The following is a 27,974-nucleotide window of genomic DNA, read 5'->3' on the forward strand; positions in this document are numbered from 1 at the left end:
GGAATGCTATTTGGAACCCTGACACCAGCGATAAAACAATGTTTTCTTTCAAGTTCCATTTTCTAGGCTTTCTCCAAGCTTCTTGGAATTCAGGAGCTGTAGTTAAAACCCTGGAAGATACCATATTGGAAAAAGCTGATTGTAGATTATGATATGAAAGCTATTAGATCTTCACCCCCCCAACATGGTACTTTCCAGATGGGAAGGGTGGTTTGTTTGACTGCAGTTACTTTCAATGTAGACTGATATTCTCTTTATCGGTTCCCAAGTCTTCCTTGGCTTGACACCTAATTGTGGCATTATTGACATCTGTTAATCAGCCATTCAGATGAGGGGAATGTTTTAGAGCAACTGTGTCAGCCCCATCAGGAAAGGAAATCAAGGAATTATGTCTCCATTTGGAATCATTCCCATATATTTTTGCCAAGAGAATAGTAACCAAATCCTTCCACACAGCAAAAATACAAACATTAGCCACACTAATCTTTCAGCAGATATTATAGTAATGTATTCTCTATCCTCCTTTCTCATCTATTTTTTTCTTTCCATGTTGGGAAAACCTCGACCAAATCAGTAACTCCTGGCACTTCCACGCAGCCCGTTTTCATTCCTCAAACCATGGAATTTTGGGTGCTTTCTGAGCTTGGCTGTTTATTTACAGATATTGCTTTACCCAACTAAGTAATATCTTCAGGGCACTGATGATATTCCCTAGCTGGGTAATGAAAAGTCTGCAAGAAAACCGCCAAAGCTCAGAGAGCACCAAGACAGGGGTGAAATCCACTTGGCTTTATTACCGGTTCGGTAGCAATGTAAGTGCTCGCACACGGCACCTCTATATATGCGCAGGACCTCCCGCGCATGCGCAGAGCATCAAAAACGGACGCGATGAGGTTCGGGCGTGTGGGTGGAGCCTGTTACTGAGCGCCTGCAAAGATAAGCGAACAGCGATTGGGGGGGGGGAATCCACTGTACCATGCGGTTTAGATTCGCTAGAAAGCAGGATGTGTCAGAGGTGATCATAGGAAAAATCGGTTCATCTGAACCCGCAGCATTTTTTTTACTGCTGGTTCGGGCAAACCAGTAGCATTTTTACCACTGGTTCAGGTGAACTGGTCCGAACTGGTAGCATTTCACCCCTGCACCAAGGATTCAATAGTTCAACCTTGAGCTACAAATATTCTCTTCTATTGATTCCCCAGTCATTCAGAATCATTTCCGAAAATCTGCATAATCCTCATCAAGCAGAGAATCAACTAAAGAGTTCTGGAAAGTCTTTGCACCGAGCAACAATAGGAATGCCAAAAGCGATAGCTGGCCAGCAACCTACTCTCCCCCCCACTACTGTTTAATTCATCCCTTTTTAAAAACAGTATCACTGCAGAGGAAGATGGCGATGCCACCTCTCTGCTTTGTTGGAGAAAACATTGTAAGAATAGCATCAGAGGTGGCATTCAGCAGGTTCTGACCAGTTCTAGAGAACCGGTAGCGGAAATTCTGAGTAGTTCGGAGAACCAGTAAATACCACCTCTGTCTGCCCCTACCCCTATCTATTCCCTGCCTCCTGAGTCCCAGCTGATCAGGAGGAAATGAAGATTTTGCAGTATCCTTCCCCTAGAGTGGGGAGGGAATGGAGATTTTGCAGTATCCTTTCCCTGCCATGCCCACCAAGCCACACCCATCAAGCCGCATCACGCCCATCAAGCCACACCGACAGAACCGGTAGTAAAAAAAATTGAATCCCACCATTGACTAGCATGGCATTAGAGCACTTCAAGCTGTCGAAATTCCTCCAGTGAGAAAGTGTCCCCTTCACAGCTTTGTGTTTCTGCTACAAAACTGCATACACAGCTTTTTTTTTTTCTTGCACCATAGTTGACCCAGAAATTATTCGGTTCAGCTGCCAAAGATAGAGAGCCAGGCTAGTGTACAATGCATTTTGACACCTTGGTTAAAATACGTTGCAATTGGTATGTTCCCTTTTGCTAATGGACCCCCCAACCTTCCCAAAACTTTTCAGGGAGTTAACATTTCAGCCCCATGGGCCAGTAGAGCTGACAAACAGGAGGGAAGGATGTTGTCTTTGATCATGAACCTCCCTGCCTCGCTCATTGTCAGAAATAAATCCTTTGCTTAAAACACCTTGCTTGGAAGAGAAGTCTAACAAAGAGAAATTGGCAAATGGCTTAAGTGCTCTCACCTATTCATAAAACATAGTTTGCTAGAGCTGGAAGGGACCTTGGAAGTCTTCTAGTCCAGGGGTCTCCAACCTTGGCAACTTTAAGGCTGGTGGACTTCAACTCCCAGAATTCTGGGAGTTGAGGTCCACCAGTCTTAAAGTTGCCAAGGTTGGAGACCCCTCTTCTAGTCCAACCCCCTGATCAAGGCGGGAGAACCATCCTGGTCAAATGGTTGTCCAGTCTACTTTTGAAAACCTTCAGTGATGGGACCATCTGTTACGTCTTGTTCTGCCTTCTGGGGCTTTGGAGAAAACGTCAATCCCCCCTCCTCTCTGTTGCAGCCCCTCAAGTACTGCAAGATAGTTATCCTTCTCTTCAGTAGATTAGACATACCTCAACTGTTTGCCATACGATTGAGCATCCAGACTTTGGGTCACCTTTGTTGCTCTTCTCTGCACACTTTCTAGGTTCTCAGCATCTTTTTTGTATTGTGGTGACTAGAACTGGAGGCAATATTCCAAGTGCGGCTTCACTAGTTGGCATTCAGTGGTTATTATGAACTATGGTGGCATTATGAGCCACAGTGGCGCAGTGCTTAGAGTGCAGCACTGCAGGCTACCTCTGCTGACTGCTAGCTGCAGTTAGGCAGTTCAAATCTCACCAGCTCAAGGTTGACTCAGCCTTCCATCCTTCCGAGGTGGGTAAAACGTCGACCCAAATTGTTGGGGGCAAGAGACTGACTCTGTAAATCACTTAGAGAGGGCTGTACAAGCACTGTAAAGCGGTATATAAGTCTAAGTGTGATTGCACTTAGTTCTGTTCTGTTCGGACTGAGGCTTCCCAAAAGCACGAAGCCGACTCCTCGTCCCGATAAAACCCCTTTTATTTAGTTTAAAGTGATTTCCTCTCCAGCAAAGTCCCGGCCAACAGTCTTTCAAGAGATTTCACAGCTACAGACCTTCATCAGGCTTGGAGAGTTGCCAGGCCGCTATCTTCCAAACGTCACTCTGTAGCACATAATACTTGGCAAGAAGTCAGGAACAGATCTTCACCCTAATGATAAGAATTGTCTCCTTCAAACTCCCCTCCCCTTTTGCTCCTCTTTATTCCCTATGGGAGGGTCCATTCACTGTCCACCTGTGGTTTGACTCCTTAGTTGACCCTTGTTCCTTAGCTGTTCCCTTCTCCTGGCAGCGCTGCTCATGCACACACTGGGAACAGGCTCCAGCTGTTCTTCTGCCCCACTGATGTCCGACTCCGAAGGCAGATGATAACTGTCAGATGGTCCTGGCCCCCTCTCTGCCTCCGACGCAGAGCCCTCATCAGAGCCTTCCCCAGACTCCAGGATTGGCCCATGTTCCTCCCCAACTCCTTACTGTCTGAGTCTGCCACCAGCTTTGCTGGCCGCTGGTGGTCCACAACATTATCAATTCTCATGATCTTGATGCTGTCCCTCTGTTGATGCAGCCCAGGGACTGCACCTGCTTTTTGAGCAGCTGCAACCCACTGCTGGCTCATACTTAAAGCAGTGGTTCACTAGGACATAGATCTCTCTCGTAGTTGCTACTGTTGAGCTAGGTGTCACCCATTCTATACCCGTCCATTTCTCAGAACAGCGTCTCCTAAACATCACCCTTTCCTGCAAGAAATCTTGCATCGAAAGTAGTCCTTGACTTACAACTATTCATTTAGTGACCGTTCGACGTTATCACTGCCCTGAAAAAAAGTGATGTGATCATTTTTCACACTTAAGGAACCACTGCAGCCTTCCCAAAGCCATGCGATCAAAATTTGGCTGGGGAATTCTGGGAGTTGAAGTCCACAAATCTTAAAAGGTTCAGAGATTGAGAAACTCTGTTTTAGAAGGTAATGAGTAGCATGCCTTAGAACTAAGTGGCATGGCTGTTAAGAAAGATTTTCTTCTTTTCTTGCTTAGTCAACCACTGGAAAAAAAATTAGCCTGAGGACACCATAATTTCAGCATGTTCAGATTGTTTCATCTTCCCAAAAGACATCATGTTTTATCTCTCTATATAAAAATGGCTCTGTGAGAGTATGTTTCAGCATAACGCCTTGAGCAATTCCAGGCAAACTTGGTACACAGATGACTTACACTCTGGAAACAAATACTGTGGGGGTAAGATACTCCTAACACCCTCGGGGTGTGTGTTCTGTTAAGATGCAGCCTGTTGTGCCTTTAAATGGCTTCTACCGTTCTGCTATAAAATGGCTTCTATTGTGCAGCGCAGTGGAATTGCCATGGTAATGGCTTCACAATACTCCACAAGGGGGCTCCCTCTGGTAAGGGGGAAAATCCAACATTAGAAATTATGTTTGGTCCGGAATTATTTTTGAGGACAAATGTATAGATTAGGATAAATAAATACCCAAACAACACCAGGTTATCAGCTAGTTCTATAAAAAAAAAACACCTGCCACTGTTAAAAAGCAGGGAAATAACAAGCAACTCGAAAATACACCCTTTGGCTGATTTTGGCACCTGCAATTCTAGCTAATGGGTCAGTAGAAGCCAATGTAGATTAGGCCCCACAGATTTTGAACCCATGTTCACCATCCGTGTCAAAACACCAAAGCCAGCATTTTTGTCTCTGGTCTGAAAAGAGACGGCTACCTGAAGGCATTCGAGAAAGAATTGTTTTCTGCAAAACTTTATTGATACTGGTAAAACCCAATAAAGACTGAACATTTCTCTGGCACCACCCCTGGCTACCAGTGAGTGTTTCCTTTTTTTTTTTTTAGTATCCAAAGTTCAAAGGGCATTGATGCAGTGAACCCAACCCCAAATCCGGCCATAGCGCCAATGGCCTACAGCAAGCAGTGAGTCCAGCGTGGTTGATGTCTTCTTCTCCAAGCGTCTTCCTTCCCAGAGAGCAGCGGTGGGCTTTCTCCCCCAGAGCTAGTCCCTCTCCAGTTGCCGGTACTTTTTCCGTAGCACAGATACCTGATCCTTGAAAAGCACTGGGTCCAAGCGGAACTGCGAATGCACCAGAGGCATGTAGCCAAACCAGGCAGCAAAGCGGTTGACGCACTCCTGGCGTTGAGCGAAATGGAGGCTGCTGTTGGATGGGGGCACACTCTTCAGGAGCTTCAGAAACAGAGAGGAGAAAAGGAAACAGACCCAGCATCGTTATTGTAGTAGATTTTTTTTATCCCATCTTTATTACTTTACAAATAATTCAATAGACATTATAACCCCGTTTCTTCCCATTTTCCACATAACGAGAATCCTGTGAGGTGGGTTGAGTTGAGAGTGGGGGACTGGCCCAAAGTCAGCCAGCTTTCATGCCTAAAACGGGACTAGAACTGACAGTCTCCTGGTGATTTGCCAAAACTTACCCAATCGTCTTTTGCGCCTAAGGTGGGACTAGAACTCAAACTCTCCTGATGATTGGACCAGTTACTCAGTTTTCATGCTTAAAATGGGACTAGAATTGACAGCCTCCTGGTGATTGGCCCAAAGTTACCCAATCATCTTTCGTGCCTAAGGCGGGACTAGAACTCAAACTCTCCTGGTGATTGGACCAGTTACTCAGCTTTCATGCCTAAGGCAGAACTAGAACTCATGGTCTCCTGTTTTTTTAGCCAGCATTTTTACCATTACACAAAAGGACTTTCATTTCAATTCCAGGCACATTGTTAAAGAGTGAAATTCTGAATTGACAATAAGTGCAATTGCCCTCTTCTGCTTTCCATGGTGAGTGCTTCCTTGGGCCAGAGTTGGTTTAATTTTTTAATTCAAATTCTGGATAAGGATGATAAAAACAATAGCTACCTGCTGCCGTTGCTTCTCAACAACTGGCATTGAGAGGCGGACTCCCTCTAAATATGGCGCTTTTCACCTTTCTGTGTATCATCCAGCTGCCATAAAAGCTTCATGTATATTACCCTTATCAAAAAAAAGTGCTCTTGGCTCACACTGTTCTCCACACTGAACAATTAGCTCAGGTTCCAAAGAGCCACATTGACCTCTTTGCAACGTATGGATTCCAAAGAGTAGCACAAGTAAGGCTGGGCACTCTGCTATCCTTTAAACCGGTGTGTCAATTCCCACTGTCAGTAGTCAATACCGTGGCATGACAAAACCGCGGTCCACTAAAGCGCGCCCGATTAAAGCGCGTACTTGACGTCATCAGCAGCGTGATAAATATGACCGCGGAGAAAAAAGGGCGCTTTAAAAAGCGCTTTTAAAGCAAGCCGATTCACGTTAAGGTAAAGGTTAGGTTTAGGTTTAGGGTTAGGGTTAGGTTAAGGGTTAGGGTTAGGGTTAGGTTAAGCGTTAGGGTTAGGGTTAGGGTTAGGTTAAGGGTTAGCGTTAGGTTAAGGGTTAGCGTTAGGTTTAGGGTTAGGTTAAGGGTTAGGTTTAGGGTTAGGTTTAGGGTTAGGTTAAGGGTTAGGGTTAGGGTTAGGTTTAGGGTTAGGTTTTGGAGGTTAGGTTTAGGTTTACGCGTTAATTTTAGCTTTACCGCTCACAGCGTGCTTTTTTCGTCGCGCTGTGATGACGTCAGGTACGCGGTTTCGTCGAGTGTGCTTTAGTCGACCGCGATTTTGTGGTGGAACCGTCAATACTGCCCTTAGGGGAGTGAAATCCTCACATCTCCAAAGGATACCACATGGGAGAAGGCTGGCCTAAGTCAGTGATGGCTAACCATTTCTGGACTGAGTGCCCAAAGTGTGTGCATGCATGAATGCGCATGCACACCCGAACCCCCAAAATGCGCCTGGCCCCCTGTACATGTGTGTGACCCCCTGCATGCACCCCGGCCCCCTTGTGCATGTGCATGTGACCCCCACACATGCCCCCACTGCACACCCCACTCCCCGTGCATGCGCACATGTCTCCCCACGTGCCCCCCCCCAGTCCCACGCATGAGGCCTCGCAGATGCTGGCCACCCCCCATGCATGCCCGGCAGAGACCCAAAGACCAGCTGGCTGGTGGGAGGAGTGCATGCATGTGTGGCAGAGCTTAGTTGGGGCAATGGCTCGCATACCCACAGAGAGGGCGCTGCATGTCACCTGTCTAAGTCATATTTAAAGGGCATCAAAAGTATTGGAAGAAAAATCTCAAGACAGGAATAATGCCTTCCCTTGTCTCCTCTTCCACCACCACCACCACCGCTGGCCACTTGGTTTCCACCTGTGCCTGCCTACCTGCTGAGGTGGGCTCTCCCTGAGATGTTTCTTCTGGGTCACTTTGATGGGGGGCAATTTGGTTATAGCAGAAACCAGAAAGTTCATCAATATGTCCTCACAGTTGGCAATCTGGTCGACAAAGTTCCTTAGCTTGGCAGGCAAATAGTTGCTGAAGAGACTGTGATAATACCTGTGGAAGGAAAACACAGGGATTGAAGAAATGTATAGGGATCCCCATCCTCAACCTGCTCCCTCCAGGTCTGTCTCCTGGACCCCAATTTGTTTTTTAAATCATCCCCGAGTGCATCATTTAGAATGTTATGGTTGAATATTAGGATATTTCTAACACAGTGATGGCGAACCTATGACACGCGTGTCAGTGCTGACACGCGTAGCCATTTGGGGTGACACGCACAGGATTCATCCCTAGGTGACCAGACGTCCCACTTTTGGTGGGACAGGAACGATCTTTCATCATTTTTGCCGTGTCCCGCCCGCTTCTCAAAAACCCCCGCTTTATTTCGGCGCTTGCTGGCTCTCCCGCCCATCATTAGCTGCCGCTAGCTCGCTCATTCCTTTCCCCCATCTAAGCCAGCCCAGTCTGCCGCTCACTGATTGGCCTGGACTCCAGCCAATCAGTGAGCTGGCTGGGATGGAAAACTAAGCACGCGGCATCCTAGCCAGCTCACTGATTGGCTGGAGTCAGCTTAAGCACGCCGCACGAGTCTCCATTTCATTTCGCCTTCGCTGTTTGCTTTTGCTGCTTCACTGGTGAGTAACCGGTGGGAATCGGGAGGCTTTGCCGCTTAGAGTGGGCGGCGGCAGCCTTTAGCAAGGGAAGGCCTTCCCTCGGGAGTCTGGATTTCCCCCCCCCCCGCCTCCTCCACTAGCCTTTGTCCCTCCACAGGGCAGCTGGGGGGAGGAGACGGCCCTCCTCTCCTTCTCCCCCTTTGCGGAGTTGGGCGGGCGGGCCGTCTCCTCCCCCCAGCCACCCTACTGTGGAGGGACAAAGGCTAGTGGAGGAGGCGAGGTGAGGCGGGGCGGGGGGGGAAGCCAGCCCGCGGCGGCTACTGCCAGCCTGCAGCCTCCCTACCCTGAGAGAGAAACCTGGGATGCGGGGGGGGGGATTCGCATGGGGCGGGCTGCAAGAGGGAGGGAGGGAGTCTGGGGCGGGCGGATGGCAGTGGGATCGCTGCCCGGGAGCCGCCAGAAGCCTGCTGCGGTGGGAAGCGAGTCTGCAAGGCTTGGTTGCTTCCCACCCGGAGGTGGCGGCAAGAGCAGCGCGTTGTTGTTGTTGAAGAAGAAGACGCCGGGGCCAGCCTGCTCGTCCATGGCTGGAGCCGTCGTCGCGGGCGGGAGCGACCTTCCGTTCTTCCTCCGCTCCTCACCCGCGCGGTCGTTACAGTCGCTGCCCGGCTCCAGCCATGGACGAGCAGGCTGGCCCCAACAACAACAACGCACTGCTCTTGCCGCCACCTCCGGATGGGAAGCAACCACGCCTGTGCGGCCCCTGTGCTGCGGTGGGAAGCGAGTCTGCAAGGCTTGGTTGCTTCCCACCCAGAGGTGGCGGCAAGAGCAGCGCGTTGTTGTTGTTGAAGAAGAAGACGCCGGGGCCAGCCTGCTCGTCCATGGCTGGAGCCGTCGTCGCGGGCGGGAGCGACCTTCCGTTCTTCCTCCGCACCTCGCCCGCGCGGTCGTTACAGTCGCTGCTGACGTCTGCCACCGCCGCTTCCCTCGTCCGTCTCGATTGCTGGAAGCAGTAACAAACGGCGCGTCTGCTCCGCTGTCAACGCCTTGACAGCCACCCCAGCGAGGCTACCGGGCCTCGCTGGAGTCAATTGCAAAACCGCGTTCAGCGCTTTGAGGACCTGAGGCATCTTGGGAAATGCAGTTCCCTATCGGAAAGAATGGAGTAGCTGCGAATTTGTAACAACAGAAGATAATAACTTGGTGCTTCGCAGATTACGAAAATCTCAAGTTTGATTTGCTGTTTTTTAAAAGTTAGATAAAGAAATTATGCTGTGAAAGTGACTAGAAAGCCTCCCCTCCCCTTCCTGTGTGCGAGAAAGGGAAGGAGAGGAAGGAAGGAGGGAGGGGGGAAGGAAAAGAAGAAGGGAGGGGGGAGAAGATGGAAGGAGAAAAGATGGATGGAAGGAGAAAGAATGGGAGGAGAAGGAGGAAGATGGAAGAAAAAAAGAAGAAAAAGAAGAAGGGAGGGAGAAAAGAGGGAAGGAGGTAGGAAGAAAAGGGGAAGAGAGGGAAAGAGCAGAAAGACAAAGAGGATGAAGTTGATAGGCAAGAGGAAAGAGGAAGGAAGGAAAAAAGAAAAAGGGAGGGAGAGAGGAAAGAAGAAAAGATGGAACTAGAAAGGAAAGAAGGGAGGGAGGGAGGTAAGGGGAAGACAGGGAAAGAGCAGAAAGACAGAGAAGGTAGATAGGCAAAAGAAATGAAGCTGAAAGAATGGAAGGAGGAAGGAAGAGAAAAGGAGGAAGGGAGTGAACAAAAGGGAGACGGGGGAACCCTTGCAGGGCAGAGCTGAAGAATATGCCCAATTCTTAGCGGACAAAATTGCTCGGTTTCGGACGGACTTGGACTCCACACCTGCAGTTCCAGCCGAGGCACAGGGGGACCAAGTAGAACAGCTCTGGGTTGAGTTTCAGGAGGTTACCCCCGGGGATGTGGACAAGGCCATGAGAGCTGTGAGTTCCTCCACCTGTGTCCTGGATCCGTGTCCCTCATGGCTGGTTTCTAACTGCAGTGAGGTGACACGAGGCTGGATCCAGGCGGTTGTAACCGCCTCCCTTCGGGAGGGGAACTTCCCCGCCGCACTGAAAGCGGCGGTGGTGAGACCCCTCCTGAAGAAACTATCCTTGGATCCAGCTGTCCTTAACAACTATCGCCCGGTCTCCAACCTCCCCTTTCTGGGGAAGGTTGTTGAGAAGGTGGTGGCCTTCCAGCTCCAACGGTCCTTGGAGGAAGCAGACTATCTAGACCCCTTCCAGTCAGGCTTCAGACCCGGTTACAGCACGGAAACCGCTTTGGTCGCATTGATGGATGATCTTTGGAGAGCCAGAGATGAAGGACATCCCTCCATCCTGGTCCTCCTTGACCTCTCAGCGGCTTTCGATACCATCGACCATGGTATCCTTCTGCGACGACTGCGGGAGGTGGGAGTGGGGGGCACCGTGTTACGGTGGTTCTCCTCCTACCTCTCGGACAGGTCGCAGTCGGTGTTAGTGGGAGGGCAGAGATCGTCCCCAAGGCCCCTAAAATATGGGGTGCCGCAGGGTTCGGTCTTATCCCCCCTACTATTTAACATCTACATGAAACCGCTGGGAGAGATCATCCGTAGGCACGGGATCAGATACCATCAATATGCGGACGATACTCAATTGTATCTGTCCGCCCCGTGCCAAATCAATGAAGCGGTTGACGTGATGGACCGGGGGCTTGAAGCCGTCATGGACTGGATGAGGATTAACAAGCTTGTGCTCAACCCGGAAAAGACCGAGTGGCTGTTGTGTTTTCCTCCCAAAGATTTGGCCAATAATCCAACACTCAGGCTGGGGGGTCAAATTTTACACCCCTCAGAGAGGGTCCGCAACTTGGGAGTCCTCCTGGATCCACAGCTGTCATTCGACCATCATATAGCGGCTGTGACCAGGGGGGCATTCGCCCAGGTACGCCTGGTGCGCCAGTTGCGACCCTACCTGAACCGGGAGGCCCTCACAACAGTCACTCGGGCCCTTGTGACCTCTAGGCTGGAATACTGCAACGTGCTCTACATGGGGCTGCCCTTGAGGAGCATCCGGCGACTTCAGCTAGTACAGAACGCAGCCGCGCGAGTGATTGCGGGTGCACCCCGATTCACCCGCATTACACCTATCCTCCGCGAGTTGCGCTGGCTACCTGTCGATCTCCGGATGCGCTTCAAGGTGCTATTGATCACCCATAAAGCCCTACATGGCAGTGGATCTGGATACTTGAGAGACCGCCTTCTGCCAATTACCTCCCTACGACCTATAAGATCCCATAGATTAGGCCTCCTCCGCATTCCATCGGCCAGCCAGTGTCGGCTGGCAACCACAAGGAGGAGGGCCTTCTCAGCAGTAGCCCCGACCCTTTGGAACGAGCTCCCCGTGGAGATTCGTACCCTCTCCACCGTCCAGGCCTTCCGCACTGCCTTGAAGAACTGGCTCGCCCGTCAGGCCTGGGGATAAGGATTTCTACCCCGCCCGAATGTTGTATGCATGTTGCTCATTATTTTATTATGTGTTGTTGTCTCAATGTTGTATTTCCCCTTTCCCTGGTTTTCTGTGAGCCGCCCTGAGTCCCCTCAGGGAAAAGGGCGGCCTACAAATGCAAATAAAACCTCTAAACCTCTAAACCTCTAAGTGAGTGAGGAAAGAAGAGAGGATGGAAGGAGAAAGGAAGGAAGAGAGGGAAAGAGCAGAAGACAGATAAGGTGAAGATAGATAAGCAAGAGGAATGAAGGAAGAAGTGAGGAGTCTTGAGGAGGGGGAAAACATTTAGTGACCAGAGTTACAATGGCATTGAAAAAAAGTGACTGATGACCATTTTTCACACTTAGCGACCGTTGCAATCAGGGCGCAGCATAGACTGTTTTTGGCCTTTATGATAGATATTCTTGATATTTAACAGGTAAGGCGTGCACAGAGAGTCTACTCCTGGGACTGTCGGTTACGACCGCACCACAGCAGGGAACAGCGGAGTGCCAACAGGAACTGTGAGCGCCATTAGCAGCAACTATTGGGGTGCCATGGACTTGTAATTGCCCACAATAACTGAGATAAGTGAGGGGGAGGTTGTGCCAGTTAGCTTGTTAGGCTAGTTAACCCCTAATTGGCTATCTAGAATTCTATCTGCTCTCACTGGCCCACTGATGGAGCACCCAAAAAATAAAAAACAAAGGTTAAGTAAAGGGAGTGGTAGTGGCAGTGGCCGACCCTTTCAAGAGACATGGAGCGAGATGTATGGCATTATAGAAAAAAATGGCAGATCATTTTGCGTTCTATGTTCTGAAACGGTAGTAAGCAGAACATGGAATATAAATAGACATTTTGAAACTAATCATTCCCAGCTCTTGGAAAAAAGTGAGGATGAAAGGAGGGAATACATTTCCAGGAAGCTACACCTTTATAAGAGCCAATCTAACTCCATCCTTAAATTTATGAAAGGCTCTACAAATTTAAACTCTGCAAGTTTGAGCATTGCTCACTCCATAGCTCAGCATGCAAAAGCGCTTAATGAGGGAGAATTTATTAAAGAAACTCTCCTAAGATGTGCGCCAGTTCTATTTCACGATATGCAGAATAAAGATGCAATTATTAAGAGAATATCTGAGTTACCACTCAGTAGAAATATCATAAAAGACCGAATAATGAGACTGAACACAAACGTACAACAGCAATTAAAGAGAGACATAAGGAATTGTAAATATTTTTCCATCTCTCTTGATGAAACTACTGATGTCACATCGCATGCTCAGTTGGCCATTATTGGTCGATATTCTGATGGTCACACAATGAGAGAAGAGTTGATAAAGTTAGTATCAGTGCCAACAAGTACATCAGGAAGCGAAATATGTAAGGTTGTTATGCAAACATTCTGCGACCTAAGCATTGATATATCTAAAGTTGTGTCAGTGACGACAGATGGTGCCCCAAACATGGTGGGGAAAAATGTTGGATTTGTGAAATTGTTTACAGAAGCTATTGGACATGCGATTGTGCCTTTTCATTGTATTATCCATCAGGAGGCTTTATGTGCCAAGGCAGGATTCACTGACTTAAATGACTTAATGTCAGTTCTAACAAAAATAGTTAATTTAATAGCTGCTCGCCCCCTTCACAAGCGAGAATTTTCAGCACTTTTACAGGAGGTTGATTCCACCTACAGTGGACTGCTGATGTACAATAATGTAAGATGGCTGAGCCGAGGCAAGGTTCTTGAGCGCTTTGTGGAGTGCTTTGAAGAAATTAAGGTATTTCTTGAAGAGAAGAATCTGGGAAACTTTCCTCAGCTCAATGATGATAAGTGGGTCAACACCCTGATGTTTTTTACAGATCTCTCTGTTCATGTTAATGAACTGAACTTAAACTTACAAGGTTTTGGCAAAAGTATTGATGTTATGTTTGGATACATAAAAGCTTTTGAAAGTAAACTAAAAATTTTCAAGCGAGATGTAGAAACTAAAACGTATAAGTATTTTCCTCGAGTACAAAAGCATTTTGAGAAGGTCAGTGCAGCTGTACAAAATGAAGTGGAACTCTTGCATATGAAGTACCAGCATGTTTTAGACTCGTTACTTGACCAGTTTACTGATAGATTTAGTCAATTTAGAAGCCTAGAACAGACCATGAAAATAATTAAGTATCCTGATGTAGTAGTCTACAATAGTTTGGAATTAAATGGTTTCCAATGGATGCAAATAGATGATTTGGAGATGCAGCTTGCAGAATTTCAAGACAGCATCTGGGCTCAGGTGTTTGTCGACTTGAGGTCAAAGCTTGAGAATCTGGAAAGGGGCCGCTTGGAGAATAAAGATAAATGCCACTACGAACAGGAAATTTGGAGTGCCTGGAACAGACTACCAAATACTTTTAGCACCCTGACAAATATAGCAACAGCTTTACTCACAATTTTTCCTTCTACGTACTTTTGTGAGACCTTATTCTCAGCATTAAATAATATCAAAACCAACAAAAGAAACAGATTGACAGATGAGGTTAGTAGCGCTTTCTTGGGCCTGAAGTGTACAAAATACCAACCTTCAATTGAAGATTTAGCCAATGAAATTCAGCAACAAAAAAGTCACTAATAGGCAGGTTAGTTAAAGAATTCGCCCTCCCCCTCACTTATCTCAGTTCACGGCAGCCAACTCTACAGCCCTGGTTCACGGCACCCCAAACAAGTTCAATAATATCAAGGGCAACATACGAAATCGACTGATGAACAAAGAAGTTACTAAGCAGGTATATTAAATAATTTGTTTTTGGTTTATTAAATACAATTATATTGCAATTATATATTTTTGTAGTTTAAACTATAACTTGCGCAAAATTATGTTTTTGTCGAAGTGACACACAACGCGAGTTATGCTCGATTTTTTGCCGATTTTTGACACACCACGCCAAAAAGGTTGCCCATCACTGTTCTAACACGTCCCAAAGGTGCTTTTTCAAGAGGCAACTGGACTTTCTGGTTTTTCTTTGAAGATGTTTCTCTTCTGAAGAAGCTTCTTGGATGAGAAGCAAAACGTCTTCAAAAAAAAAACCTCCAGAAAGTCCAGTTGCCTCTTGAAAAAGGCAAGATATTGTAGTTGCTACCGGATTAATTGTAAAGACATCAAGCTTCCCGTTTATTCTTCAAACGTATCCGAAAGATGCTTGAGGTTCACCCACATTTGTTTTAGAATGGGACTGAGGGAAGAACGTATCTGAAAAGTATGAAAGCAAATTCCAGTGGAAGGTTAGGGAGAACCTCTTGCAAGCAACAGCAGTGGGGACCAAAGGGGGTGCTGAGCTTTCCTCTCCTAAGAAGAGTTCAAGCAGAAGCTGCTGTATCCCAGAGAGACCTCCATCGGGATTCCATCACTGAACAGGAACTGGGTTTGATTGCCTCAATAGGCTCTTTCCAACTCAAGGATGTTCTTCAGCCAGGAAGGGTACCTGTGATAGAATGCCGCTGCCGTGAGAACCATAGAGAACTCATTGGTCCATTTTGAAGTGTAGATCCACTGGTTCTTGCCCGTATCCCAAAAATGGCTGCGCATTGGGAAGCCTACAATCCGGTCGGGGAACTTTCTCCATACCACAAAGGCAAAGTCAACCTAAAAGGTAAGGAGGAGAACAGGAAAACAGTTTGAGGAAAGAGAATCTTTCATTTGAAGGCTTCAGGTTGTCTCCATGAAAGTCATGCCTTCTACTTTAGATTGATATTCCTTCTCTCTCCCCCCCCCTCCAAAGAAGCATCATCTCTAGAACAGGGATGGCCAACCGTGGCAATTTAAAGCGTGGCACGACAAAACCGCGCTCCACTAAAGCGCGCCCGATTAAACCGCGTCGCTGACGTCATCAGCAGGGCGACAACAGCGACCGCAGAGAAAAAAGGGCGCTTTAAATAGCGCTTTGAAAGCAAGCCGATTCAAGTTAAGGTAAGGGTTAGGTTTAGCGTTAGGTTAAGGATTAGGTTTAGGGTTAGGTTTAGGTTAAGGGTTAGGTTTAGGGTTAGGTTTAGGGTTAGGGTTAGCGTTAGGTTAAGGGTTAGGTTTAGGGTTAGGTTTAGGGTTAGGTTTAGGGTTAGGTTTAGGATTAGGTTTAGGGGGGTTAGGTTTAAGTTTAGGGGTTAATTTTAGCTTTAGCGTTCACAGCGTGCTTTTTTCGTCGCGCTGTGATGACGTCAGCTACGCGGTTTCGTCGAGCGTGCTTTAGTCGAACGCGGTTTTGTGGTGGAACCTTTCAAAGACCTGTGGAGTTGAACTCCCAGAGTTCCTCAACCAGAATAGCTTGCTGGGGAATTCTGGGAGTTGAAGTCTACAGATTATCTCATGACATTCATGATATTCGTAATGTGTATCCCCTTAGATATCCTCTATGATCCAGAAATTTCTAGAGTTCCTACTGCTAGCCATGCTGACGGGGCATTCCAAAAGTAGTAATGAAAGTTATCAGGTTGGAAAGGTTGAACTATTCTCATCAGCAGCAATTCTCCAATTATCAGCCACAGTCTCTGCTAACCAGTTCTGGAGATGTCACAAATTAAAGCTAGAACCTTTTGCAAGCAGACCACGCAAAGATTGCTCAAGTTCCCTTTCCATATCTAAACAAGCATTTTACAATGGGGAATCAGAATTGGATAACTAATAGACAATAGAATTCCATATTTTAGTTTATATAGGTAATTTCTTTCCCCCCATTTTTCTAAGTCAACCAATTTAAATTTCAATCATTTAATTTACAATACATATACATAAATATATTGTCAGGGTTCCAAACAGCATCCAAAATTAAACCAGAGTCCAAGGCAAAGTTCCAATTTATTAAGAGAGCCATGTTGGCGCATCTGGGAAAATCCGAATCTGAAAGCTTCCCGGTTTTCCCCACCCAGTTGAAAGTTCAAGATCTTGCCCCCACACCCACAAGTTCATCACATGGTCCAATCTTCCATTGCCATGCTGGCAGTCCAACCCATCCAGTTCCGGTCAGGTACAGAAGTGTAAAGTCAAAGGATGACCTTGGCCTTCTAGAAAGAATTTTGTTATGGCTACATATCACACAACTCTGTATAATCCCCCCTCCCATTTTCCCACAATAGAAAGTGTGGCAGGCCAAAGATCCAAAAGAAAAGACGGCTGCATGCCTGACATATATAGGCTTACAACATAGGTTTTGTCAAATAGGTAAGATATATATGTACATATATTTGGAGAGAAGGAAAATAGTATTTCTTAAGGATCCCTAATGGACAGACTGTTTCTCAACTGTCCAGGTTGGAGGCCTTGCCCTGTGTTTAAGTAGTCACATGTCCCTTCCTGATTCCAAGGTCCATGGCTACAACACAAGTAGAAAGATTCTGGAGAACTTTCTTACCTCGCTGGTTGAAAGGCTGGTATATTCATCAAGGCTCAACACGGCATCCGTCCCAAGAGCAGAATAAGGCAAAAACCGTTCGCTGACCTGCAGGAGAAGAGGCAAGAAACAGAAAAGCACCTTCGGTCATCCCTTCAAGGTAGAACCAGATAGGAAATCAAAGTCGTGTAGAACAATGCTACTTTTGTTGTAAAGATATAGGAGAGCCAGGTTGGTTTAGTGGTTAAGGCACCAGGTTAGAAACCAAGAGGCTATAAATTCTAATCCCACCTTAGCTATGAAAGCTGATTAGTTGAACTTGAGCCAGTGGTTCTCAGCCCAACCCATCTCACAGGGTAGTTGTTTTGGGGAAACTAGGAGGAGGAAGATGTGCTTGATATGTTCGCCGCCTTGAATTTATTTGTAAAATCTATTTATATAAATGGCTGTATGTGTGTGTATGTGTGTGGGTTCCAGCATAACTCTGGAATGCTTGGCGTAATTTCAACCAAACTTGGTACACAGATGACTTACTCTCTGGAAACAAATACTGTGCGAGTAAGACACCCCTAACCCTCTCAGTGTGTGTGTGTGTATCTGTTTGTGTTCCAGCATAACTCTGGAACGCCTGGGCCCCTGAAATGAAAAGGAATGAATTATATCTAAAGTATCAAATCACAGTATTTTTGACAGTGATAGTGTGCATTTTGGATCCACGTTCCTGTTCGTCTGTGTCTGTGTGTTCCAGCATTACTTTGACTTGACACTATAGATATAATTCATTCCCTTTCTTGTCTAATACAGGATGGTCATAAATAAATATCCAGGCAATGCCAGGTTATCAGCTAGTTATTAAAAATGGGAGATAGGTAGATAGAGATGATAGAGAAAAGGAGGGATAATCTTACAAGTCTCCTTCTCTTTCTCCCTCTCTCCATCTTCTCTTCATGAAAACTAGGGGTGGACTTGTCTGAGATGTTTCCATAGATTACTTTTCTGCTGTAGGTAATTATTTCCTCTTGAATCCTTGCCCACAGGAACACTTCTTTTGAAAATTAAGAGACCAAGAAAAACCAAGTGGAAGATTTACTCTTGCCCTTAGATTGGTCTTTGGTTGAATGTTTGCCCATTGAAGGATAAGGAGGAGATCTGGCTCTGAATGATAGGTGAACTGGGGTGTTTAAAAAGCAGGATTCCTGCTGGAGTGCAGGATCTCTGCTAATTTTTGCCAAGGTCTCCCCTTCCTAAAAAGTGCTCCATGACAACCCCAACCGCAACCTGGATGGCCTCTTACCTTGTTGCTGCTTAAAATGACAGTCAAGGGAACTGTGGTCGGTGGCCACTTCTGTGGAGGTGGCTTCTCACAGCTCCACAAAACTAAAATCTGTACAGGAAACAAGAAACGCCATCTGAAACAAATGTTCAGCAGGACGAGAGTCTGCATTTTGTGCTGTATTTATTTGTTTGTTTGTTCCTTCTGCAGCTTTATCTGGCCACCCATCTTCACCAATTAACTCTGGGCAGCCAACAAGGCTTAAAAACAAAAACATACATCTTTAAAAGAATTAAAAGATTAAAAGATGCCAGATAAAAATAACCAATTGCTCAATTCATTGCAGAGCACAGCATGTACAAAAAATCAAGCCTTGCTAGAATCCTGCCTCTAAATTGAGAAGGGAAAGCCAAGTTTTTAAGGCTTTTCTAAAGGCCTGAAGTGGGTTTAGGTGGACAGATATTTCATTTTTCTCCAGAAATGATATCATCCCAAAGCCCCAGATTCCCCTAAAAATCAGACTAGATTTTTCTATGGGGTGCGGGGGAGGCTTTAAGAGTGAAGCGAGTCAGCTAAGGATTTAAAAGCAGCGGTGGGATTCAAACAATTTAACAACTGGTTTTCTGCCCTAATGACCAGCTGGGTTGGCAGGGCTCGATGGTCATGTGATTGGCTGGGCGTGGCCAACTCAACGTCACTCACATCGATGGGCGCTTTGCCTTAGCTGTTACAATGGAATAAGGGTTAACTGGAGAGGCAGTTTCTGTAAGCAAGGCAATAAAGATTAGGCTAGAAACAACACCAGATTGTTTCCTTCCTGCCTTCCTTACAAGATTAGCCCTGGAAAGTGGGGGGAAAAAACAAAAGGAGATTTCTTCCAACAACTGGTTCTCCGAACTGCTTAGAAAGTTAACAACTGGTTCTCCCGAATAGGTGCGAACTGGCTGAATCCCACCACTGTTTATAAGCACTCTCTCTCATCTGGACAGCAAGGCCCAGTCTTCTTAGCCAATCTGGCCTGTTGGCAGCCTGCTTGGGGATTATGGAAGCTGAAATCCATCTCTGGGGATTCATCGGGCTGGAGAGGGACTGGGTAAAGAGTTAGGCAGAAGACAGCATTTCATGAAGGCGGTCTTAAAAGCACGTTTTTGGTTTCTGCTGCAAACACCTCCCATGGCACATCTCCTCCCATCAGTGGGAAGGAACAAAGCCCGTTGGCACAGAACCTCATTGAAATGGGCAGGAGCCGTGCCAAAGCCCAAGAGCTCTGCTTTTTTCTATGGGTCTTATATAAGGAAGCATGCAGAGACGACTCTTGTTGTGCTAAAGGCGCCTTGTTTGAACTCCGTTGCAGTACAAACAGTACCTCCTGCACTGATCCTCAAAGCCGCCCTCTATTTGGGGTGGTCCCCTGGTTTTGTCTCATCACCAGACTGCCTCGGGAATTTCAGCTTGTACAATTTTCCTTACCCTGCTTGGCAAGCTGCCCGAGGCCCTGCTTTCAAACGGCAACTGTAGGTTTGGAAGCAAGTATTCCACCATGCAAAATGCTGCCACGTTTTGGCTTCCAGAAGGTTGTTCTTGAGCCAGCATTTTAGGTTCATAGGAACAGTTGACAACCCCCCACCCCCCAAAAAATGTTAATGGTTTCCTGCAACAAATCTAAACTGTACGACCAAGGACCAGCTAAAAAGTTGCTCTAATAAATGCATTTCAGTTTGGCTTGTCATAAGGAAAGCTGCAGAGACGTTGGTCGTTCTTAATGAAATTTTCCCACTTGATATATTTGAGATCTTTCTCGTAAATTGTTTTCTAGGGATGTGGTGAAAGGAGACTTCTTTTAGCAGCAGTCATGTCAATCTCATCTAACAAATGCTCTGTCTTACACATTGGCAACAAAAATCAGAACACCAAATACAAGCTGGGCGGATACAACCTCGTAGATGACCCTCACTCAGTCAAGGACCTAGGAGTACTCGGCGCATGGAACGCTGTTGTTACCTTCCCACCAAAAGTGGTTCCTATTTTTCTACTTGCATTTTTACATGCTTTTAAACTGCTAGGGTGGCAGAAGCTGGGACAAGTAACGGGAGCTCACTCCGTTGCGCGGTGCTAGGGATTCAAACCACCAAACTGCTGATTTTTCTGATCGACAAGCTCCCATCTTAGCCACTGAGCTAATGCTCGTAACTTATCTGTACTTTTCTTGCTGTAAGCTTTTCTATTAAGCGTTTTTTCCCACAACATTCCATGGCCTCATCTGCCCATTTGCAATTCCCAACCTCACAATGCCTTAGAAAAATAGTCCCTCTGGGATTCAGTGTAATCATGGGAAGCTGGGAAGCAGACAACCTTTGGAGACATGATTCTACTAGGAAAGGTGGGACACTTGCACATTCCCATTGAGTGCCTCAGATCTAAACAAAACGCAGGACCATCACACTCTACCCAAGATAATTTTGTAGACATATTTCGGATTTCCTCCAATTGAATGAGATTTTTTTTTTTTTTAACGCAGGATTTGGCAGTAATTCATATTGTGGGGCAGGACCAAACAATTGTCACTCAACCTCTCCAAAAGGAAACCCAAGCCTTCATTGTTGTTCCTTTCTTTCTTCTGTCTCTGAATTACTTTTGACTCTTGGCAAGTATGATAGGTGGACAGGTCTCTGCAGTTTTCTGGGCAACATTTTTAGAAGCAGATTGCCATTTCTTTCTTCCAGGAGCTGAGATGTAATAATTGGCCTCAACACTAGAACTCATGGTCTCCCAGCATCCACGTAGCATCTTTAAGAAGAACCCCAAACAGGCTCCTGTATAATGCATTAGATTACACACCAATGCATGTTTCGTTGATACTTTTGCTGAAGTAGACTGAATCTTCCTGTCAGGCCTGCAGCCATCTTTTCTTTTGGATCATTGGCCTGCCACACTTTCCATTATTCTATTATTCTACTATGCATTTTCTATTGTGGGAAATGTGGGGAATTGTACGGAGTCAGATGCTATGTAGCCATAACAAAATTCTTTCTAGAAAGCCAAGGTCATCCTTTGTCTCTGCACCTGACTGGAACCGGATGGGTGGAACTGCCAGCATGGCAATAGAAGATTGTACCGTGTGATGGACTTGTGGGTGTGGGGGAAAGATCTTGAACTTTCAACTGGGTGGGGAAAACCGGGAAGCTTTCAGATTCGGGTTTTCCCAGATGTGTCAACATGGCTCTCTTAATAAATGGGAACTCTGAGGAATCCTTTGCCTCAGACTCTGATTTACTTTTGGATGCTATTTGAAACCCTGACACTTTCCTTCTAAAGCAGACAAGCTATGAGGACAATGTGCTTAGACTCCCGAGCTCACATACTTAGAAGACTCTATTTACTGCCACACATTTTGAAACGCTCAGGATGGGCGCGGCCTGGTTAGCTGAGCTCATCTGCAGTAGAGACATGGCTGTTGACAGGACTTGCCCTGTAGTTAAAGGGGAAGGTGAGACCTGTTGACAGCAATAAAGGTTACTAGCCCACCCAGGTGTATCCTAAGGCTGCCACACCCCTCTGACATGCAAGGGAATGGAAAAGGCACCAGAGCTTGGTGGGTTTTGTACAGCACAACTCTGGAAGATGACACCTTCTAGCAATCTTCACAACAAGAGGTGTGAACCACAATGTAAAGGTTGTAGACCAAAGCATCAGAGGTCTGGATTAAGAGGGTAACAAGGAGAGGAGAGCTGCTATTAAACATGAGGATGATGGGAAAGAGGCGATAGACATTCGAGATTCGGGCAGTCCTCGACTTACAACAGTTCATTTAGTGACCATTCAAAGTTAAAACGGCCCTGAAAAATGTGACTTATGACCGTTTTTCATACTTACAACCTTTGCTTCATCATCCCCATGATCAAGGTCATGCCATTATCCCCGTTTGCGAACTGCTGACAAGCAAAGTCAATGGGGAAGCTTGATTCACTTAACAACCCTGTTACTAACTTACCAACTGCAGTGATCCTCTTAACAACCGTGGCAAGATAGGTCGTAAAATGGGGCAAAACCCATTTAAAAATGACTTACTTAACAACACAAATTTTGGGCTTGATTGTGGTTGTAAATCGAGGACTACCTATATTGGACTGGACTGGATTGTCCTGCTACCTATTTTAGGTGGAGATAGATCATTTTTCACGTTCTTCAACATAAAACCAGCATGTTCGTATATAGATAGTCCTTGACTTACGCCCAGAATTGGGACTGGAACGTCCATCATTATGCAAGGCAGTTGTTAGGTAAGATCTGCCCAATTTTACATCCATTAGAGCTGTGGTGGTGCAGTGGTTAGAATGCAGAACTGCAGGCTCTTCTGCTGACTGCCCAACTGCCAGCAGTTCAGCAACCTGGCTGTGTCAGCAGGCCTGGGGTCGATGAGTTCCCTTCCCCTCTCGAATCGTGTGGCTGTTGGTTGTTTTTAAATGCCCTGTATTTTTGTAGTTTTTGTGTTTTTTTCCCTTCCCCTCCTTGGGTTTGTGCGCCGCCCTGAGTCCCGCAGAGAATAGGGCGGCATATGAATAAAATGAAACTCAAACTCAAACTCAGTTCAATTCTCACCAGGCTCAAGGTTGACCCAACCTTCCATCCTTCCCAGGTGGGTAAAATGAGGACCCAGACTGTTGGGGGGCAAGAGGCTGACTCTGTAAACCGCTTAGAGAGGGCTGTGAAGCACTGTAAAGAGGTATAGAAGTCTAAGCGCTATTGCTATTTTCCTTCCTTCCTTCCCTCCCTCCCTGCGGTTAGAATGCAGTATTTCAGGCTAACTCTGCTCACTGCCAAGAGTTTGATCCTGGCTGGCTCAAGGTTGACTCAGCCTTCCAGCCTTCCGAGGTCAGTAAAATTGGGAACTCAGATTGTTGGGGGCCGTAGGCTGACTCTGTAAACTGCTTAGAGGGCTGTAAAGCACTGTGAAGCGATATATAAGTCTAAGTGTTATTGCTTGTCTGGAATGGTTGTTAAGCAAGCCATAGCACTTGCAAAGGGAATCATGCAGTCCTTAAGCAAATTCGGCTTCTCCCGTTGACTTTGCTTGTCAGAAACCAGACAGAAAAGTTGCAAATGCAATTATATGACCACAGGACAATGCAATCATCGTAAACACATGCCCGCTCACATTTTGTTTGTGTGGTTTGGAGGACACCGCAACTATCATCACCGCAATAACTATAGAAATTCCTTTACCTTGGCGCAGTATTGGGATCTGGAGACAGCTTGGGTGAGTTTGAGGATGGGCTGAGAAAGGGAGACAATTGGTGAGACGGCCCAGATTAACGCTGTAAACTTCTTGGAGGGGCTGGATCCTGTTAGGGGAGAGAACTGTTGAGTCTTGAAACCCTCCTCCAAACCTGTCTTGGGTTTTTGGCTCACCTGCCGAAGTTTAATCCTCATCTAACCAATTATCAGTAGTTTATTTAGTGCTACCAGCTTACATGACATTTTCAGAAGATAAAAGAAGAGTGGTCTCCACCCACAGGAAACTTGCAATTCAGATTTCATTGCCAATGAAAACAGTAGGAGGAAAAAAAAACAGGAGGAATTAAGGCAGATGAAACAGAGATAACAACATTAGTGACAATTTCAGCTGTGCTCATTTACAGGAGGAATCCACAATGTTGCTCTAATGGACGCCAACTGTCAGGTACCCTGCCCCATCAGTCTTTATTACTTTATCAATTTATATTTCATGGTTGCTCTACCAGAGGAGCTACAAACTTGGCAACCTTAAAACTTGTAGACCTCGGCTCCCAGAATTCTGGGAGTTGAAGTCCACAAGTCCTAAAAGTTGCTAACTTTAGGGACCTCTGCTAGATCCTACGCAAGGATCTCCCTTCACTTTAACCACTAAATTATTGTCGAAGATAGATTGAGTGACAAAAAGTGATAGGCCCAAGATCTCCCAAGGAGATGGGAGCTGAACTCCAGTTCTAACCCAACACACCCAGTTCTAAAAGCCAACACAGTTCTAGGCTGCATAAACAGAGGAATAGAATCACGATCACGTGAAGTGTTAACACCACTTTATAATGCCTTGGTAAGGCCACACTTGGAATACTGCATCCTGTTTTGGTTGCCACGATGTAAAAAATTTGTGGAGACTCTAGAAAGATTACAGAGAAGAGCAACAAAGATGATTAGGGTGCTGGAGACTAAAACATATGAAGTATGGCTGCAGGAACTGGGTATGTCTAGTTTAATGAAAAGAAGAACTAGGGGAGACATGATAGCAATGTTCCAATATCACAGGGGCTTCCACAAAGAAGAGGGAGTCAAACTATTCTCCAAAGCACTGAGTGTAAAACAAGAAGCAATGGGTGGAAACTAATCAAGGAGAGAAGCAACCTAGAACTAAGGAGAAATTTCCTGACAGTGAGAACAATTAATCAGTGGAACAACTTGCCTCCAGAAGTTGTGAATGCTCCAACACTGGAAGTTTTTAAGAAGATATTGGATAACCATTTGTCTGAAGTGGTGTAGGGTTTCCTGCCTAAGCAGGGGGCCTGGATCTTCTCTAAGGCAATTGTTAAGTGAGATCCGCCCAATTTTACATCCATTATAGCCGTGGTGGTGCAGTGGTTAGAGTGCAGTACTGCAGGTTCTTCTGCTGATTGCCAGCTGCCAGCAGTTCGGCAGTTCAAATCTCACCAGGCTCAAGGTTGGCTCAGCCTTCTATCCTTCCGAGGTGGGTGAAACAAGGACCCAGATTGTTGGGGGCAAGAGGCTGACTCTGTAAACCACTTAGAGAGGGCTGCAGAGCACTGTAAAGCGGCATATAAGTCTCAGTACTATTGCTATTTCATTCTATTCTCTTTACTGTGTGGGTTTCTCCCTTTTGATTTCTCTCCCAGAGGCCTGATTGTAAGCTTCTTGGGAGCAGCGGCTGTTTCTCTGCCGTACTTATGCAATTCTTTGTCAGCCCTTCAAAGTAGATCAGGTCAAGAAACAGGCAGAGCAGGGACTCCAGGAATGTTGTTTATTTTAATTTTTGAAAGCCTGTCCAAGTTTCTCTTTGTCCCATCTTAAAAGTAAACAAAACCACAGTGGTCTTGTTTCTTTCTCATGCTTCCTGCAATCCCTAGACTGTGTAATCTCTACGTCCCTCTTCAACGGCTTGTTTCTTTGGCTTTCTCAGACCTTCCTCAAAGTCATCTCTACGATTCTTTGCATGCTGTAAGGTTAGACCCTCTCCCTGATGATAGATGCAGTGGGTAAATGCTAATTTAAAAAAAAAAGATTTTAAAAAAATCAGAAGATAGGCATCAGCTTCCTCGGGAAACTTTAAAATTTGCGGAAGTACAAAAATACTTCAGTGGGAAAATGTCTGAGGCACAACACCTGCTAAAATAGATCACCACGCAAGCAAATAAACATTTGAGATAATGATATTTCTGAGTATCTGTGAAAGATGAAACTGGAAAACAGGTGGTGGAAGTCACAGTGCCTGATGGGGTATCCTGGAAGAGAGACCACAGGTACTCCTCGGCTTAAAACCATTTGTTTAGTGACCGTTACAACAGCACTGAAAAATGTGACTTATGACCGGTCCTTGCACTTATGACAGCATCCCCACAGTTACGGGATCAAAATTCAGATGCTTTGGCAACCGGCATGCATTTAGGATTTTTGCAGCATCCTGTGGTCCTGTAATCCTGTAAGAGCCGAGGTGGCGCAGTGGTTAGGGTGCAGTACTGCAGGCCACTTCAGCTGACTGTTATCTGCAGTTCAGCGGTTCAAATCTCACCGGCTCAAGGTTGACTCAGCCTTCCATCCTTCCGAGGTGGGTGAAATGAGGACCCGGATTGTTGTTGGGGGCGATATGCTGACTCTGTAAACCGCTTAGAGAGGGCTGAAAGCCCTATGAAGCAGTATATAAGTCTAACTGCTATTGCTATTGCTATAATCATCCTTTGCGACCTTCCTAATCGGTTTCCAATGAGCAAAGTCAATGGGAGAAGTTGGATTCACTTAATGACCACCTCATGTAACAACTGCACTGATTCGCTTAACAATCAGGGCAAAAAAAAAAAGCTCATAAAATCAGGCGCGGCTCACTAAAACCACTGCCTTGATGGGCAACAAAAATTCTACTCCCGGTTGTGATCGTAACACAAGGACTATCTACTTGAAAAGGAACATTCATTGCTGCAACATTTTGTGGTAGGTCCACCACTCCAGCAACTTCAACTTTTTAGGAAAGAAGAAGTGGGAATAAAAAGAATCAAGTTGTTCTGACCAAGGCTTCCCAAGAGCATGAAGAAAACTCCTCGTCCTGACAAAAACCCCTTTTGTTAATTTACTGTGAATTCTGCTCTTTCACAGCAAAGAGTCTTTCAAGGGAGGATTTACAGCCACAGACCTTATCTGGCTTGGAGAGCTGACAGGCAGATAGTAGTCTTGAGAGTAGTGGCCATTATTTTCCAGAAATCTCTCTTGCAGTTTTGTAAGAGGAAGGACTATTGTTCTGACCGAGGTTCCCAAGAAGATGAAGCAAACTCCTTGTCCCGACAAAAACCCCTTTTATTAATTTACTGTGAATTCTGCTCGTTCACATCCAGCAAAGACTTTCAAGGGAGGATTTATAGTCACAGACCTTTTCTGGCTTGGAGAGCTGCCAGGCCAATATCTGCAAAACCTGTCAAGGAGTCTTGGAGAGCCACGAACCAATTAAGTGAACTAATTGTCTCCTGCAAACTCCATTCCCCCTTTGCTTCTCTTTTGTTTCCTCTAGGAGGGGCCATTCATCGTCCACCTGTGACCTCACCCCTGTCCTTTAGCTGTTCCCTTCATCTGGCAACTCTGCACATGTACACACTGGGAACAGGCTTCAGCTGTTCTTCTGCCTCACTGATGTCTGACTCTGAAGGCAGCTGATAACTTGCATACGGCTCTGGCCCCCTCTCTGCCTCCAACACAGAGCCCTCATCAGACCCTTCCCCAGAGTCCAGGACTGCCCCATGTTTCTCCCCAACCTCCCCACTGTCTGAATCTGCTGCCAGCTCAGCTGGCGGGCCACAACACAAATTAGAAACAGCGCAGAGATATTTCCCCTACCTTGCTGAGGATAATAGAAAGGGAAGTCGTTCAAATGAGTAGAGTATTCTGGTAAGGCCACCAACCCTCCAGGAAGTGTGTTCCAGAAGAACTTTGGGCGTGATTCCTGATGAAATATCCGATCTTTTATTATCTAGCAAAGAGAAAGATAGTTGTCATTACACCCAGATCCAAATGTGTCATGCCATTATTGTCTTTTTGATACCTCTTCTGTAATTGTGTGAGGATACTGGTCATACTGGTTGGCTACCAGCAGGCATATTTTGTGCCTTAAGTAAGAAACTGCAGGTGAGACAGTCTGATAAAGCTCTGAAATTGTTACATAAATGTTAACTATTACTATAACATTAAGCAAAGCATGCTAGGCTGAAATACTTCTGGTGCAAACTATACAAGAGTTAAGAGCTGGATTCAATAAAAATAGTTGTCTTCAAAAATAAAAGCAAAGCAGTTACTGTATTTTTCGGAGTATAAGACAATTGGAGTATAAGACGCACCAAGGTTTTGAAGAGGCAATTGTTTTAAAAAGTAGGTAGGTAGATAGAGGGATAGAGAGGGAGAGAAAGAGAGAGAAATACAGTAGGTAGGTATTGAGATAGAGTAGTTAGGTAGATAAAGGGAGGGAGGGAGGAAGGGAGGGAGGGAGAGAGAGAGAAATACAGTAGGTAGGTAGGGAGAGAGGGGGGGTG

At 46.0% G+C, this 27,974-nt stretch overlaps 1 protein-coding gene across 1 annotated transcript in view; it reads right to left on the minus strand.

Annotated features, from left to right (window-relative positions):
• Positions 1-4,841: 4,841 nt before the first annotated feature.
• Positions 4,842-27,974, minus strand: part of EXTL1 (exostosin like glycosyltransferase 1) — a 65,266-nt gene continuing 42,133 nt past the window's right edge. Inside the window, exons 5-11 of the mRNA XM_032228572.1 lie at positions 27,286-27,418; positions 23,419-23,537; positions 18,217-18,306; positions 16,944-17,030; positions 15,024-15,184; positions 7,351-7,522; positions 4,842-5,286 (exon numbers count right to left, since the gene is read on the minus strand). Coding sequence (XP_032084463.1) covers positions 5,098-5,286; positions 7,351-7,522; positions 15,024-15,184; positions 16,944-17,030; positions 18,217-18,306; positions 23,419-23,537; positions 27,286-27,418 — 951 coding nt within the window. The 3' untranslated portion in view covers positions 4,842-5,097. The remainder of the gene's footprint in view (positions 5,287-7,350; positions 7,523-15,023; positions 15,185-16,943; positions 17,031-18,216; positions 18,307-23,418; positions 23,538-27,285; positions 27,419-27,974) is intronic.

This window comes from Thamnophis elegans, chromosome 12 (assembly GCF_009769535.1).
Source record: "Thamnophis elegans isolate rThaEle1 chromosome 12, rThaEle1.pri, whole genome shotgun sequence".
Taxonomy (NCBI): domain Eukaryota; kingdom Metazoa; phylum Chordata; class Lepidosauria; order Squamata; family Colubridae; genus Thamnophis; species Thamnophis elegans.